General features: G+C 39.1%; 1 protein-coding gene across 1 annotated transcript in view; it reads right to left on the bottom strand.

Moving 5' to 3' along the window:
* The window catches only part of LOC139712815 (uncharacterized), a 112,632-nt gene that overhangs the window by 58,575 nt on the left and 39,444 nt on the right, over positions 1–14,613 (bottom strand). The window contains exons 3-4 of the mRNA XM_071624607.1: positions 3,670–3,699; positions 735–1,231 (exon numbers count right to left, since the gene is read on the bottom strand). Coding sequence (XP_071480708.1) covers positions 735–1,231; positions 3,670–3,699 — 527 coding nt within the window. The remainder of the gene's footprint in view (positions 1–734; positions 1,232–3,669; positions 3,700–14,613) is intronic.

The raw sequence follows: 14,613 nt of genomic DNA, 5'->3' as shown, positions 1-14,613 counted from the left end.
GATATCAAAGCCAATGTTCTCAAACAATAAAATGCGGTTTCCTATAAACATCATTCAGTTCAGCACTGACTTTCATGAATCCTTCTTGTTCTAGGTATTATGATAGTTCTGTATCTTTTCATATTTTCTGAACACCGACAGCTGATTGACTGCATGTGTCTGATGCTCTGTGCATGAACCTCTTTCACTTTAACACTCATACTTACTGCCAGCACTTTTCAAAGATTACCCCCCCCAAAAAAAACAACAACAACATATAATATTAATATATTATATATATATTATATATATACAATCTGTTATGATAAGGTCATTATGTCATTTTAAAGATAATCTGACTCCTGGCATTAATGCAGAAATGTTTGCAAAAGATAAATGTGTAGAATAATTGTCATAGAATATCATTCTTTGTCGGGTTGAGAGCAAAGGAATATTCTTGAAATCCATGAGGCTTGTCCAAGTCTTGCTTGACAGAATAAATCAATGGACATGAATAAACAATGTTACAGGATAATTATTCAAGCAAAAAGGAGCAGCATTTCATTTGACACTAACACAAGGACTTTTCAAGAATTATGCAATAATATCTATCATATATGATATGTGCTTTGACATGATATAAAATCATCCAGCTGCAGTAATTGGAATGGACATTTTCAAGCAATGTCAGAAAAGTCCCGGATGGATGGAATGACATTTACAATACTGCTTTGCATTTATAATGTATAATGTACCTTGAGGACAGCTGGGTCTTGCTTGTCATCAATCATCATCCCCGGCTTCGCACTGGGAGGCTTGGACATGGAGCTTCGCGGTGACGAAACTCTGGTCCCCATCCTAGGAGTGGTCGGGACGTGCCTCGCGATACCCCCGACAGCTGCCCTGGAATCCACGTGGCCCGCCGACTCACGCACGAGTTTCTCCGGCCTCGCGAACACACCCCTCTTTGGCTCGCACTGAAAGTACCGCACTCCGTTGACGGAGCCATCGTTTTTGCCGATAGGATCGTCCAACACGACTCCCGCCCACTGTCCACTGGCAAATTGTGTTTCTCCCAAAAACTGCACATGGCCATGTTTGTTTCCACCCACAATGACTCTGTCACCAATGACAATTTCATCCGAGTGTGTTGGTGCGCCCCCATTGTTGACAGTCCGCACAGTCTTATTGGCAAGGGCATTTGCTTCTGCTGGTCTCACACCCGCTGCACGAGCAGAGCTGGCAACCGCATCTATTCAAAAGACAAGGGAAAAAAATAATAAAAATCACTTTCAACAACAAAACTAGAACTGAACTCTGTATTTTCATACAATACACAAATTACAATTTGAGTTAAATCCATAAGACCACTTTGAACTGCAGTTGAGTTATACAGACAGGGAGGTTCTTTTATTTGAATTTGATTAATTTTCGGACACTCATAATCTCAAAATAGGTGAAAGGACCCTAAAAGATTAGATTCCAATGCATGCACGCATGGAATAAGTGATCACATGAAGCTTGTTCTCTGAGAGTCTAACATTGCTTCTCTGTTTTTTCCTATGCCATGACGACATACTAGACAATTCTTTCCCACTGAAATGGTCAGGTCTTGAATACACATCTACGACATTTGAATTACAAAGATATGGAAGTTATCTCCTCTAGATATGAAAGATGAAAAGATTGCATGCATGCTATGCTATAGTCAAGAAAGTATCAAATACCTGGCATTTCAAGCCATATAGTACCATATGCCGCAGTATGTGAGTTCATGTATTAATTCCTATAGAAGTGCTAGCTTCTTTAATTTATTATCAATGCCAGTTAGTAGCGTTTACATCAAATTTCATCATTTCATTTTATCCTGACTACAGCAGTCTAAAACACTGCAAACAGCAGCTTTGATAGCATTTTATTTCTTTCTTTTTTTTGGAGGGGGGGGGGGGGGAAGGGGTAACCTGCCCTTTTACGAGGATTTTTAGATTAGATTAGTATGATAAAATTTCCCGCAGATCTTTGCAACTATAATAAGAGCAGTTTGGATCTTTAGAAAAAAACCAAACAAACAAAATGTATCATATCACTTGTAATAATACTGTTTTTTTCATAAATTCAGATATTACTCAAAACAGACCGACTAACATATTGAAAGAAATTGGGTGAAAGTTAAACTGATATCAAAATATGGAATTGACAATGATTTAGACTGACAAATACAATATTAATGATTGCAATAACAGAAAATGTTGCCCTTCCATCGTGACTGTGATACATTCTCAACGTTTGTGTATATCATCACTGTTTATCATTGGGCTCAATGGCTCGTCTTGTAGGTCTGCAACAGTACAAGAAATTGAAAATTGAGTCAGTATTGTGTAATGAATGCTACAAATTAGAAGCTATATTAGTACATGTATGAAATGCACTGCAACCGATATTTTGCATGATGATCTAATGACATATTGATATCAGTAGATCATGTGATAAAACATCTTTTTAAATAATGTAACAAGTACATGTGGTTTTCGTAGTCCTATTTGATCAAAAAATACAATTGATTAATATATTCTTTGGATAAACCTAACAATAAACACAATCCACAATTCTCTATTCTCTATTGATAGTTTTGAAGGTGAAGGTATACAATGTATCATAAAGACTGATGATTTGAGGCTTCACTTTTTTTCCCTTTTTTTTTTTTTTGAGCCAGGGTTTTTGACAACAAATGCACATATCACAAATACTTTCCAGACTTACATGTAACTACACAAATATATTCATCACCAAATATGTTTAGACAACTGAAAAGATCAATCTCTATCCAGCAAAATGCTACTGAAAGTGAGTTCCCAGGCTCCCCTGTGACTAGAGCTCAAGTCACAATGTGTCTATTATTGGGTGTGAAAGCTTCCATTTGGGCAGCATCCAAACAAGAACAGGTTCTTCAACTCAAAGCTCTTGAATCTTTATACCAGTAAAAATCAATGAACCAGATTTTCTACTCACTAGGCAGTGCTATGATAAAGCTACAGCTGGGATTATCTGTGCATTGAATCCGCTACACCAATGTGAATAATAATACGAAAATCTTATTTTTTTGCTTGTTTGTTTTGTATTTGCTTTTCTTCTTTTTTCAATCACAAGCACCCATTTTTTGATTTGTTCTCTTTCATGGCATTAAATTGCAAAGAGAAAAAGAAAATCCTAACTACCCATCACACCATGAGATTATTGCCCAATCTTCCCGCTGAAAACTACACTAGAGAATGCTAAATATCACACAATGTACTTAATCCATGTCTTCTTGGCCAATTCACAAAATGAGTACATATAGGGGACAACTTGAAAACGACAGCTAACACAAATACTGATATTCATGACTTCAACTTGTTAATGACTGGATTAACAGCTATAATACAATCGCATGCAATATACATAAAATGACTCCACTATCGATGTTGATAACACATTCAATACTGAATGAGAACAAGAAGAACTGATTCACTGATTAGTAGCAACTAATATACATACATGTATGTATCAAGAGCAAATTAAAAGAATAAAATAAAAGTTAATCCAACAAATGACTTTAAAACTGCAAACTTGATACCAGACATGTGTTAGTGACAGCTGTAGAACAATTAGGCAGCACCAATGCCGGATATGTACATCAGACACATACTGTACCTTTAATGCGACTGGCATGACCGCTGGGAGCTAAAATCATAGTCAGACCAACAAGAGTGTAAATCAAAACATCAAGGAGTTGGGATTGACAGAAATTAAGGTACAAACAGATATTATTTTCAGACAAACACCTGTGAGAAAGGAGACAGTATGTAAGAAAAATGATTTAATCATTTCAGCTGTATAGTATGTGTACCACGTAACACTTCATCAATTTCAGCTCTGTTTATCTTCAGTAGATGGCAAAGTATTTTCCATATTCCCATGGAAAAAAAAAATCTTCCTACAACAAGATTTCCACCAAATCAAAATGGTAATTTACTCCTAGAAAGCCATATGGTAGTGGGAGATGTAATGATAATGATAACGGGTGGCAGCACAGCAGTACGACACAGTGGTTGTAGGTATGGTAATAACTATTAAATGTTGTTTGTGGTGGTGATAAAGAAGAAAGATGTTGTGAACCTGGCGGTAGACTAGAGGAAAGTGGCACATGTATTTAGAGATGGTGGTAGCAGTGGTAATGTGGATGGTGCCAGACAAAACAGAAAAAAGAAAAAGAAAGAATTGCAAGTGGTAGGTGAGAATGAATGGATGGTGATGACAAAGAGTAATTTCATACCATATGCCACTTGACCCTAATGAATATAACATTGTAAGATCAGATGAATTAATCAAAATTGGGCCTAAGAAGCTAAAATATGTAACATTCTTTTACCATGTTTGATGTTCATGAAACATTTATCAGAAAGTGCATCTGATTTCACTTTATTAAAATAAACTTGAGTGCAGTTCAATTGCACTTTAATAGTCTAAGTGGGATACATCATCAAAAGGCAGTTAGGGGATGGAATAACAGTGGCGGTGGTGGTAGAGGTGGTGGTAATGGATTACCAGATTGTGGCAGCAATGGCAGATGTGATGTCTGCAGAGGGGAGAGGTGTTGTGACAGTGGCAGCTGTGGTACCACTGATCATGGTTAAGGTGGAGTCGAACATTAACACAAATCAAAATCAGGGAGGATTCTGAAGAGCAACCACTGAGTTGCTTGCATATCACACACATCTCAGAGGGCAAAAATAATCCCTGGATCTCAGAAATGTTTCTTCCCCATATCTAGACATGAGGTAATAATGACGTTTTCAGGAAGTCTCCTGCAGAATCAAGAGGTGTGAACAGGAGCAGCTGAAATGAAAGTGAAGATGAAAATGGTGATGCATTTATTGTCATGGTGGAGTTTGTTGATGTCAGGAGACACCTGATTGCATTGGCATGTGTAAAAATGGTAGAAATGGTGATAACGGTGCAAGGTAAGGATGGTAGCATCCGACGCCTATTGCATTAGCTTCTATGTGATGACACTCACAGGGACTGGAATATGATGGCTTTCACAAGTGTCATGTTGATGGCAAGTGATAACTGATGGAAACAATAGGGAGCTTTAAATTTTCATGAAGTAGAAGTTCAGAGAAAAAAAAAACCCTGTTCTGTGCATGCGCAGATTTGCTTTGATATAAAAATCAACCTCCCGTCATCTAAGTTTGCACAGTCAGTTCTGGGCCATTTTTTGCATCCACTCAATTCATGACACAGAGAGGTACTGGATGCACTGACCACATGGGGGCGCCATTTTACTTTGTTTGGGCTGTGTCCTCCCGTAATCTGAAGGTACTTTGTAACACAACGCAGGGAGAGGGGAGAACAGCCAAAGCAATCGCCGTCTTAAACGTCCGCGTCGCAAATCTAATGCTCCATGGATAGATTCTTGCACCCCATGTCTCACAATGGTAAAAATGGAACAATCAGGTGGTGAAGGCCACGGAAAGACATCGTGGAACTGAGATTGTTTGTTTATTGTTGATTTGTCATGAGAATGACAAAGTATACACTGCGGTGGTGAAATTGTTTTGAATTTGAATGATAATGATGTGACAGAGCATTATGATGAACAGCAATGTATTATCTGCATGGTCTTCGTGTAATGAATGGTAAATGTTATGATGATGAATATGATGACTATGAAGAAAATAATGAGGAATTAAGACAGACAGAATGGAAGACAAGACAGTAAAGTTACAACAGAAAGGAATGAGGTAGGGTCAATTGGTTTCACTTTATATGCATGCAATAAATATATGAGACCCGCTACAACAAAAGGATCCAAAAGTCGGGGAAGGACTGTTGTTCATGCTGTCATTAATAGTAGGCTTGATTATTGTAATGGGTTATTGTTTGGCTTACCAGATTCACAGATAACCAAGCTTCAGCGTCATTAGACTGTATGTGCGAGATTTGTGTCCAGTTCGTCAAAATTTTCACATATTACACCCGTTTTGATGAAGTTACATTGGTTGCCAGTAATTTTATTACTATATATATTTTTATATGCTCCTAGCGACCTCCGCGATGTTCATTCAAGCCTAGCCCCAGCGGTCTACGCACGACAAATCAGTAATCAGGATGCCACGCACTGACCAATAAGACCATTCCCTCGTTGCTAGGGGCGGAGTCTAGCTGCGGCGCTAAATCCAAATCTTCAGACACGTTACTGTTACGTTGAAAGTCGGAAAATCATGGCCCAGAAAAACGCTGATTTCTTGCTTTTCCTACGATCATTTAGCCTCAAAATTTCGGCAGATGATAGACAAAGCATTAGACCACAAAATTATACTAAAAACAGAATTCCGATTGTTTTGAACAATTTTGATGATGTGACTTCAAACTCGATTTTCTCGGCTCAGCCGTCAGCGACTTAAGGATCCTTTTGTTGTAGCGGGTCACATATGTTTTAAACACAATTCTGGAATTAAAGAAACAAAAAAATATCACAATGAGATATACACTACAGTTGATATGTTATTGAGATTTAAAGATAGGAAGTGACACTAAATGTTACTCAGCTACTAGACAGTATCACTACCACACAACAAAAACGAGAGAAAAAGTATCACCACATCACATGACATACTCTGCAGTAGATTCAAGGAGCTGGGTAGTAATTTTTCTGTTTCTGAAATTTGGCGTACGGCTGATTATTTCAGTGACAGTGAGGGAAGCATACATGTGTGCCACACGGTTGATCTGCGACAGTAAGTGGCTTAGACAGCCAACCATGCATCAACGTCTCCAGAGACCAATGCCGCACACTTCCAACCATCATGCCAGAGAGATGACTCAATCAACTATTAAAATAGACATCATCTTTTGGAAAGAGTGTGGGGTGTAGGGGACTTGGAAGTGTTCCATCAGTTTGACCATCCTCTGGACAGACCCTCTATCTTTACCTCTGACATCATTTTCCAATCCTGGCACTTTGGAAACATATCTAATACCCCAAAACAACACAAGCCATACAAAGAGCTCTGCTTTACCACTCATTAAATGAGATTTTATTCGAACAGCATGCTTCACTCTGGTAGATGACAATGGGTACAACGAGTGTGATATCTGCACACATTTTGTACAACATCCTCGAAAGTAAAAGCAAATTTGTATCCAAATGGTGATTAATTTTTTACTGTACTGTCTGGTACCTGATTAAATGAACTGACTGTTAAATTTGAATATAGCACACTATTCTCCTTATCATTCTATAAAAGAATTCAGTAGATTGTAATTCTTTCAGGAAATAATATTCTTGCTACACAACTGAGAAAATTGTTGAGCAAGACCACACACAACAACACAAGAAAAAAAATATTCAACTAATATACACTGCTATATCTCTTGCCCTTTAAAAAAAATAAAAATAAATAAAATATTTTTGACAACAGAGCTGTATATCTCCTGCATAATTTGCACTTGTTCTTGTGTCAACTGGCCCACAAGGTGAGAGATGACCTCGATGTGACCCATGAAGTTCAATTCCAAAAAAAAAACCAAGATGGCACAAGGCGAAAAAAGACAGTCCACACTATTCATATCCTGAATAGTACAAGAGATGCCATTTGCTTTACCACTATTCCAGCTGAAAATCACTTAATGCTGTAATGTGGGAGTGACTTAACCTTCAAAAGGATGCCTCATCTGTGTAAACAAGGTGGACAAGAAGCAGGAGGCGCTACCTCCTTGTCCCATACATGGCTTTCCAAGCAGGGTCCGAGCCTGTACCTCATCATGGCTTTGTGGGGGCATTCCACCCGCCTCCATAGAAGCAAAGACCTGTTCCCCAAAGATCTATCATCTCCTGGCAGTAGGGGTATCTGTGAGCAAGGAATGCTAACTATCCCGCACTGTACCATTAATCTCTACGCAGGAGGACGGTCAGCCGTTAGTATCGTGAACTTCAATGGGCCGTAAATTTCTGTTTTGACATTTGAGGTTTACTCAACTCTTTCACGTCTATTATAGGGGACCTGTGCTGTGATAACCTCAAAATGATTTGAATACCAGCTTTGATCACACTTATCTCACTTTTAAGACAGCCATGAAATGAATTACCAATGCTGCCAAAGATATGGAGGTTTCCTCTGCTGCTATGTTCAAAGTAGAAGAATTAACTATTCACACCAACAAAAAAAAAAAAAAAATGCATTCTTGGTCACTAGTACCTTTTAAGAGGAATTACAGTGTAGAAATATTTGACTACATTAATCATACAACTGTATTTGATACCAATTTAAAGGTGCACAAGGCTAAACATTATGGTAATGCACCTTTGATTCCACATCTCCAACAAACAGCTGCCCACCGGCAAGCAGCGCTGCCTGCTAACACCAGTATGCTCACATCAGCTGTCCAGTGAATGACATTCCCAGAAAAAAGACATGATGTATGGGTCTTCTGGACCATGACTCAATTCAGTCATGCTAAAGCAAAGACAGTCTGGAACTACACTGTATTGCTTACATGTAAATCTACTGACATGACTAACAAGGGCTCCCTCTTTCTTCTCCCCCCACCAACGTTGATGGATGTTGATGATAGATATTGCCATAGCAACATAATCACTTAGCATCCTTGTGAAAGAAGATAGATACATCTGAGTGCGCAAGAAAACAAAACATAGTGCACTGCTATGTACAGGATTTCAGGTTATAATAAGGGCTTTTTACACTTGTAAAATTTTGCTTAGCCCCGGACCAACGGTGGGGCTAAGGGGGGGCCTTAGCCCCACCGTTGGTACGGGACTATCCTTAGCCCACTTTCTGTTTACACTCGTTTTTGCCAAAGTGGGCTAGCCCCACCGATAGTACGGTACTATCTGGCCCTGCAAAATAGCGGGGTTAGCACCGCAATTGCGGTGCCAAGCAAGTGAGTGTAAACAGAACGAAAAAATAATCCTGGGCTAAGCGACGGAGACGAAGTCCGACCCTCACTGACCAATCAGAAACGAGGTAATCAAGTGCTGCCGGTGCGTGCGTGTACGTGTACAGTACACAGCGTAATTATGAATATTCATGTGGTTTGGAAAGTCCGGGGCTAAGAAATACGAGTGTAAAAAGGTCAGTTTTCTCCTTAGCCCCGGACAAGAGATAGTACGGGACTAATTGGCGAGTGTAAAAAGCTCAAAAAATTGGTACGGGACTAACGATAGTCCTGGGTCAGAGAAAGTCCGGGGTTAAGAAACACAAGTGTAAAAAGCCCTAAAGATAACTTCAGATCTCAGCTTTCAGACTTGCTTTCTTCCTCTTGGTTATAAAAATTGTGCATCAGTAAAAGCTGGTCCCCCCCACCCCCTTCGATAATGATAATGCAGAACATAATCATTGGCGCCAGCAAAATATAATTGGATACTATGTGCTTTACACATATCCCTCTGCTTGGGCTCAATCAAAGAACAAGCGCATCAAATTATCATGCAAGTCTGTCATCAGTTTTAATATAATATCACATCACAGCCCAGCACGTTGCAAAGCATGGCAGCAGGCATTGGGATGGGCAGCTGCAGTGATGGATTCACCCTACATCACAGCAGGTACAGCGATCTGCAGGAAGCCAGCTACTGGCAGTGCAATGTGATATCAATTTAGGGCTAGCTAGCTACCTAGAGACCACCACGAATACAAACACAGGCACTGCCCATATAATTCAGCACACAGCCGAGGCAAGTTCATTCACAATGACTGCAAAGCAGGTCAACGACCTCTGAGCACTGCACGAAACATGGCAGTAACTGTACCTTCTGTGCCCAATCATATGTAACACGTCCTGCACAACTGAACTACAGTGTACACACGGTATGCTTTGCATGAAAATCCAGAACCACGCTTCTGCGTTGTAACACAGTTTCCCTACTATGACTGTGACCCATGCTGCATGTGTTTGCTCTTTGAAGCTTTATTTCACAAGAGCAGTCAAGGAGTGATCATGGTGACCATCGTAGTACTAAGTATTAGAAACTGCACCTATTAAATGCTTTTGCCTTTCGTCATCAAAACATGAGGTGAACATCTCCATTACATGAAATCTGCACATGCACCAAGCCACAGCAACCAGCAGAAGCAGAGGAAAATTGGTCATTTGTTTACATCACGTAATGTTGAGAAAGCAAGACGAAAGAAACTCTTATTCGGAACAATGTCTCCTCTATAAACTGATGACAATGTTTGCCAACAAGATAGATATTGATACAGATCATATGACCACCATGCACATGAATATGGCAACTGACACTTTAAAACCTAGCCTAATGTACATTCTCGAAAAGACCATCACTCCCAGGTACTGGCAGGCAATGTAATAAAGCTCAAATGCAGGCTTTGAGTATTCTGAGTGAGAGATGGAGCTCATCTTTAGCTTCTTGCAGAAAATTCTCCTGAAATGTACATGTACAACTCTATTGCATTGCAGGGATAGATCATATAAAACAAGTGCAATTAGGCTTAAATAAAAATTTGTATCACATTTCAGAAGAAAAAGGTGCATAATGTATCATAATCACACAAGTTCCCAAGAGTAATGCATATCAAGCTTTTACTACTCTCTGAATTCATTAGCTCAGAGTGCTTGACTGGGTAAGCACCAGCTGTATTGCTCTGTTTTGTTTTGTTTTTTGTTTTTTCATACTAGACTCACAATCGTCATCGTTTGTCATTCAAATCCGTATCATGACAGATGTTTGAACCTACAGTGTGAAATCCAATACAATCAATCTAATACCAACTCAGCCATCAAGGATGTAATCCAGTTTAATACCCAACACGTATAGTAATGAGGCTCACTTTGCGTGTTGGTCCAACATCCCTGGATGTTGGGACAGCAGTAGCCAGCCACGTGGAAGCATGTCAATGAGTGGTCAGTGCCATAGTGGTCACTGGTCAATAATCATGAATGCCCCCAATTCAGGCTCTGTCACAGATGGCAGGACTATTAAACAAACTGTTTTGAAGTCCCCCATTAACAAAGAAATTATTGTCAATACAGAAGATCATGGCTATTACACTCCACCTACTTGCTTGAACCTGACCTCTGTGAACTGTAGAGTACAAGTACAAAAGATAGGCCTACCCTGTAGGCAATCAATGACTATAATATGGTTTATTCATTTTTACAAACTGATGTAATGATTGGCAATGTCAAATAGCACTGTGACAGACTTCATCGCGCTTTCTAAGATCATATGGAATCAATAAGCATACACGTGTACATGACCCACCTTCCTTATATTCAAAAGAAATAGTGTAGGCCTATTCATGGAGTAAGCTGGCACATATTCAAAGTAACTCGATACAAATTTGAATAATAAAAGCGTGTGACTCACTGTTCTTAAAAAACAACAATATCTTAAATGAAACAAACACTTTAAAGCCTGTTATCTTTGCTGGTAGGAAAATTGATCTAAATGTGCTTCAAACCTCTATTAAAAAGATCACATGCCAAAATTCTGTAGCAGTACTATCACTTTAAGCCAACTGCAGAATGTCTCCTCCTATGGCACCTACAGGAACAAACATAAGATATTATAATGCTCTGGGCTATTTCTTTTCTCTTTTTTTTTTCATGATAGAGACACGTGTACCTGAAATGTGATGTGTCATCACAAAACCCATAATAATGTCGAGGAAAATAATGTTTTGGTTTTTGGCAGATATAAATTGTCAGATGCTAAGTTTCAAACTGAAGATATGCCCTACAGATTTCAATACAAGGAAATTTCTTCAAAGAGAATTAAAGGTTAGAAAACTGTAAGGCCATGTTGCCACAGTTGGCTTTACAGGCAATTTTTCCCCATTTATGATCTCCTATTCAATACTGGTAGTGTGATGATGCACCACATATATATGAACATTACATCGCAACAAATTTAGAGCATTAGATATCCATTGATTAACAACTTTGTCATTTCTCACATGAGATTTTGTATCTTTGTTAATTCTTTTTTTAAACCGAGATGCTTCGCAGCATTTAGCTCAAAATTGATGGGAGGTGGAGAAAACCCACAGTTGACCTTTAAGTAGCTTCTTTGCCCAAACATATATACCCAGCCCTGGGGACACCTCCAAGATGCCAAACAGTGATGTCATGTCTAATTTTGTACCCCCTTGCCCAGCCGATAATAGAAAATTAAATCAACATGTCTGAAAGGCTGGCTGGAATGCTGGGAATGAATTTGTTTGAGGGATTCCACATTCCATGACACTGGGCATGGTTGTAATCGCCAACATGCTGAACTCCAATGCCTCCTTCATCATATCTCCCTACTAAGAGGTCAGATCTCTGTCCTGTATTTACAATTCTCTGATTGCAGACACATGCTTCATCTGTCCTCCTGTCAGAATCAAATGAATACCTACACTGTATACTGTATAGTGATGATGTGTCATAATTTGACACACTTCCAAAAATGTGGAGATAACGGCATCAGATTCACTGCATGATTGTGAGGATCGTTGTTGACAATTTCCATTTATAAGCAAATTGATCTTGCCATAGGGAAGTCAACCTATTAAAAAAAGAAAGTTTATAAATCCTCCAAGAAATATTTTACTCTGTGGTAAGTCAACTTCTCATTCTTCTGGTTATGGTGAATAATTCTACTGTACATTTTTTTACCAAATTTATTTCTGAAAAAAATAATACGGCACTGATATTGATATTTTACCATCTTTGACGGTCTTGCTACATTTACGTGTCCAGTCACACATACATGACATATCTGAATCCTAAAGACCACTTCCTTACCATTGAAGCTTTCCTCACAACTTGTTTTGATAGCAAATGAATCCCAGTGAAAATGATAATTAAAATACAAACATTTGATGAGCACGAAAACTATGTTTATAAAATCTACCACATTGCAAGAGCTCCTGAATGCCAATTTGTTACACTGTACTAAATCATTTGGAAATGAAAAATAGATATTGAAGAAATATCAAATTCCTAATGTGACATCTAATTTTCATTGTTAGGTTATGAAGCAGATCAAGGCAGTCATCTTACATACGTACAGTACATTCAGAATTAGGTGCCTACCACTTTTATGATATTGATAAGAGACACCCATGTCTGAAGCCACACTTGTTTTTGCATTATATACATTTGTACTCATATCTGATTTAACTTGATCTCAAGCTAGCTATCATTCCCATTTCTCTCGGACAACCATGACTACAGTTTCACATGAGCCCACCTCTATTTCACATTGTAATCAATATAACCACACCTCCTCATTTATAAAAACATCAACAAAAGAAACATTAGAAACTTGGCCGGAAGAATATAGTGGACTTAAATAGAGAGCAGTTGATATGCTTTAAGTACATATTTGAAGCTGAACTCAAAATTAATTGACTTTCTATACTACTTCATTGCCCTGTACATTGATGAGCATGTGACCAGCAAGTTTGCCACACTCTACAAGTTTACAAATGCTTTCTTGTTTAACAGGCGATATGGTTCAAAGTGGTTGTCAAGATGCTAATGGGGATTGAGTGTCATAAAGGAAGAAATTTGTCCATTTTACACCAACACACTCATTCTTGTCTTCTTAGCCCTTTTATTTCATAACGAGGCATTTAATGCTATGATTCTACTTTATTGTTCGATTAATAGTCTCAGCTCTGAGCTTCATATTCCAAGCCATAATTTTTTTTTTTTTTTTTTTTTTGGAGGGGGGGGGGGGCAAAGGAGGAAGACTGGGGAAATATAGGCCTATATGCAGTTCAGCCTCTTTGCCCCATTCTTCTACATCTTTCTGAGCATCACAATGTGAAACTTCCACACTCGTCTTGCAGTGATTTCCGCACCAAGACACTGTCACTAATAATGATTGAAGACAGTAGGACAACTCTACCCTGATCTCAAACAGGGTGTGAAATGATTGATGGTTGGGGGTTGGTTCAAGTACGCAGCCTTAAAGTTTTTACTGCCAGGAGTGTTTCGTATCACCGTACACCTTAACAAGCTCTTCAAAAGTCTTAAGAAGAAAGGGGTGATGGGGGGAGAGCCTGTTTGTATTGAAGTGAGTCAATCCCCTTCAGCTAAACATTCAATCTTAAAAGGTTGACACTTGCAAACACAACAACATGGGACGTGTTTCGCTCCCAGAGCTCGCCCACATCTTAATTCTGCAATGAGAATCACTTGGAAAATACAGTGTATATCACTCCTTGGACCCTTGGAAGCAGCTAACCAGAATGAAAGATGAAGTGCACAAAGTTTGATACAGAACAGAGGAACAACCACTGAGGTACAGTCTACTGTAGGGAGAGGAGGAGCTTATTACTTGGTGCAAGGGTAGGAGAGGGGCAGAGGGCAGGAAAACTACAGTGGGACATTCATGACTATTCATACAGAGATTTTAGAGATAGTGCGTGTTTATACAGGAGCCTCTCGCATCGGCGCGCATGAGCCGGTATTTTACCTCCCGCATGAGCGCTTATTTCTCGTGTTTATACAGAAGTCAAAATACCGGCTCATGCGAGCCGATGCGAGCCGATGCGAGCGGACCTCAGCTGAACCGGACCTCTCGAATTTGGGGGTCAAGCATAGGTCACGTTCGCA

Source organism: Diadema antillarum, unplaced genomic scaffold, assembly GCF_040938485.1.
Source record: "Diadema antillarum isolate AM-2024a unplaced genomic scaffold, OU_Dant_1.0 seq00001860_RagTag, whole genome shotgun sequence".
NCBI lineage: Eukaryota > Metazoa > Echinodermata > Echinoidea > Diadematoida > Diadematidae > Diadema > Diadema antillarum.
Note: the sequence above shows the minus strand (reverse complement) of the source record. Positions and strands in the feature narration are given on the sequence as shown.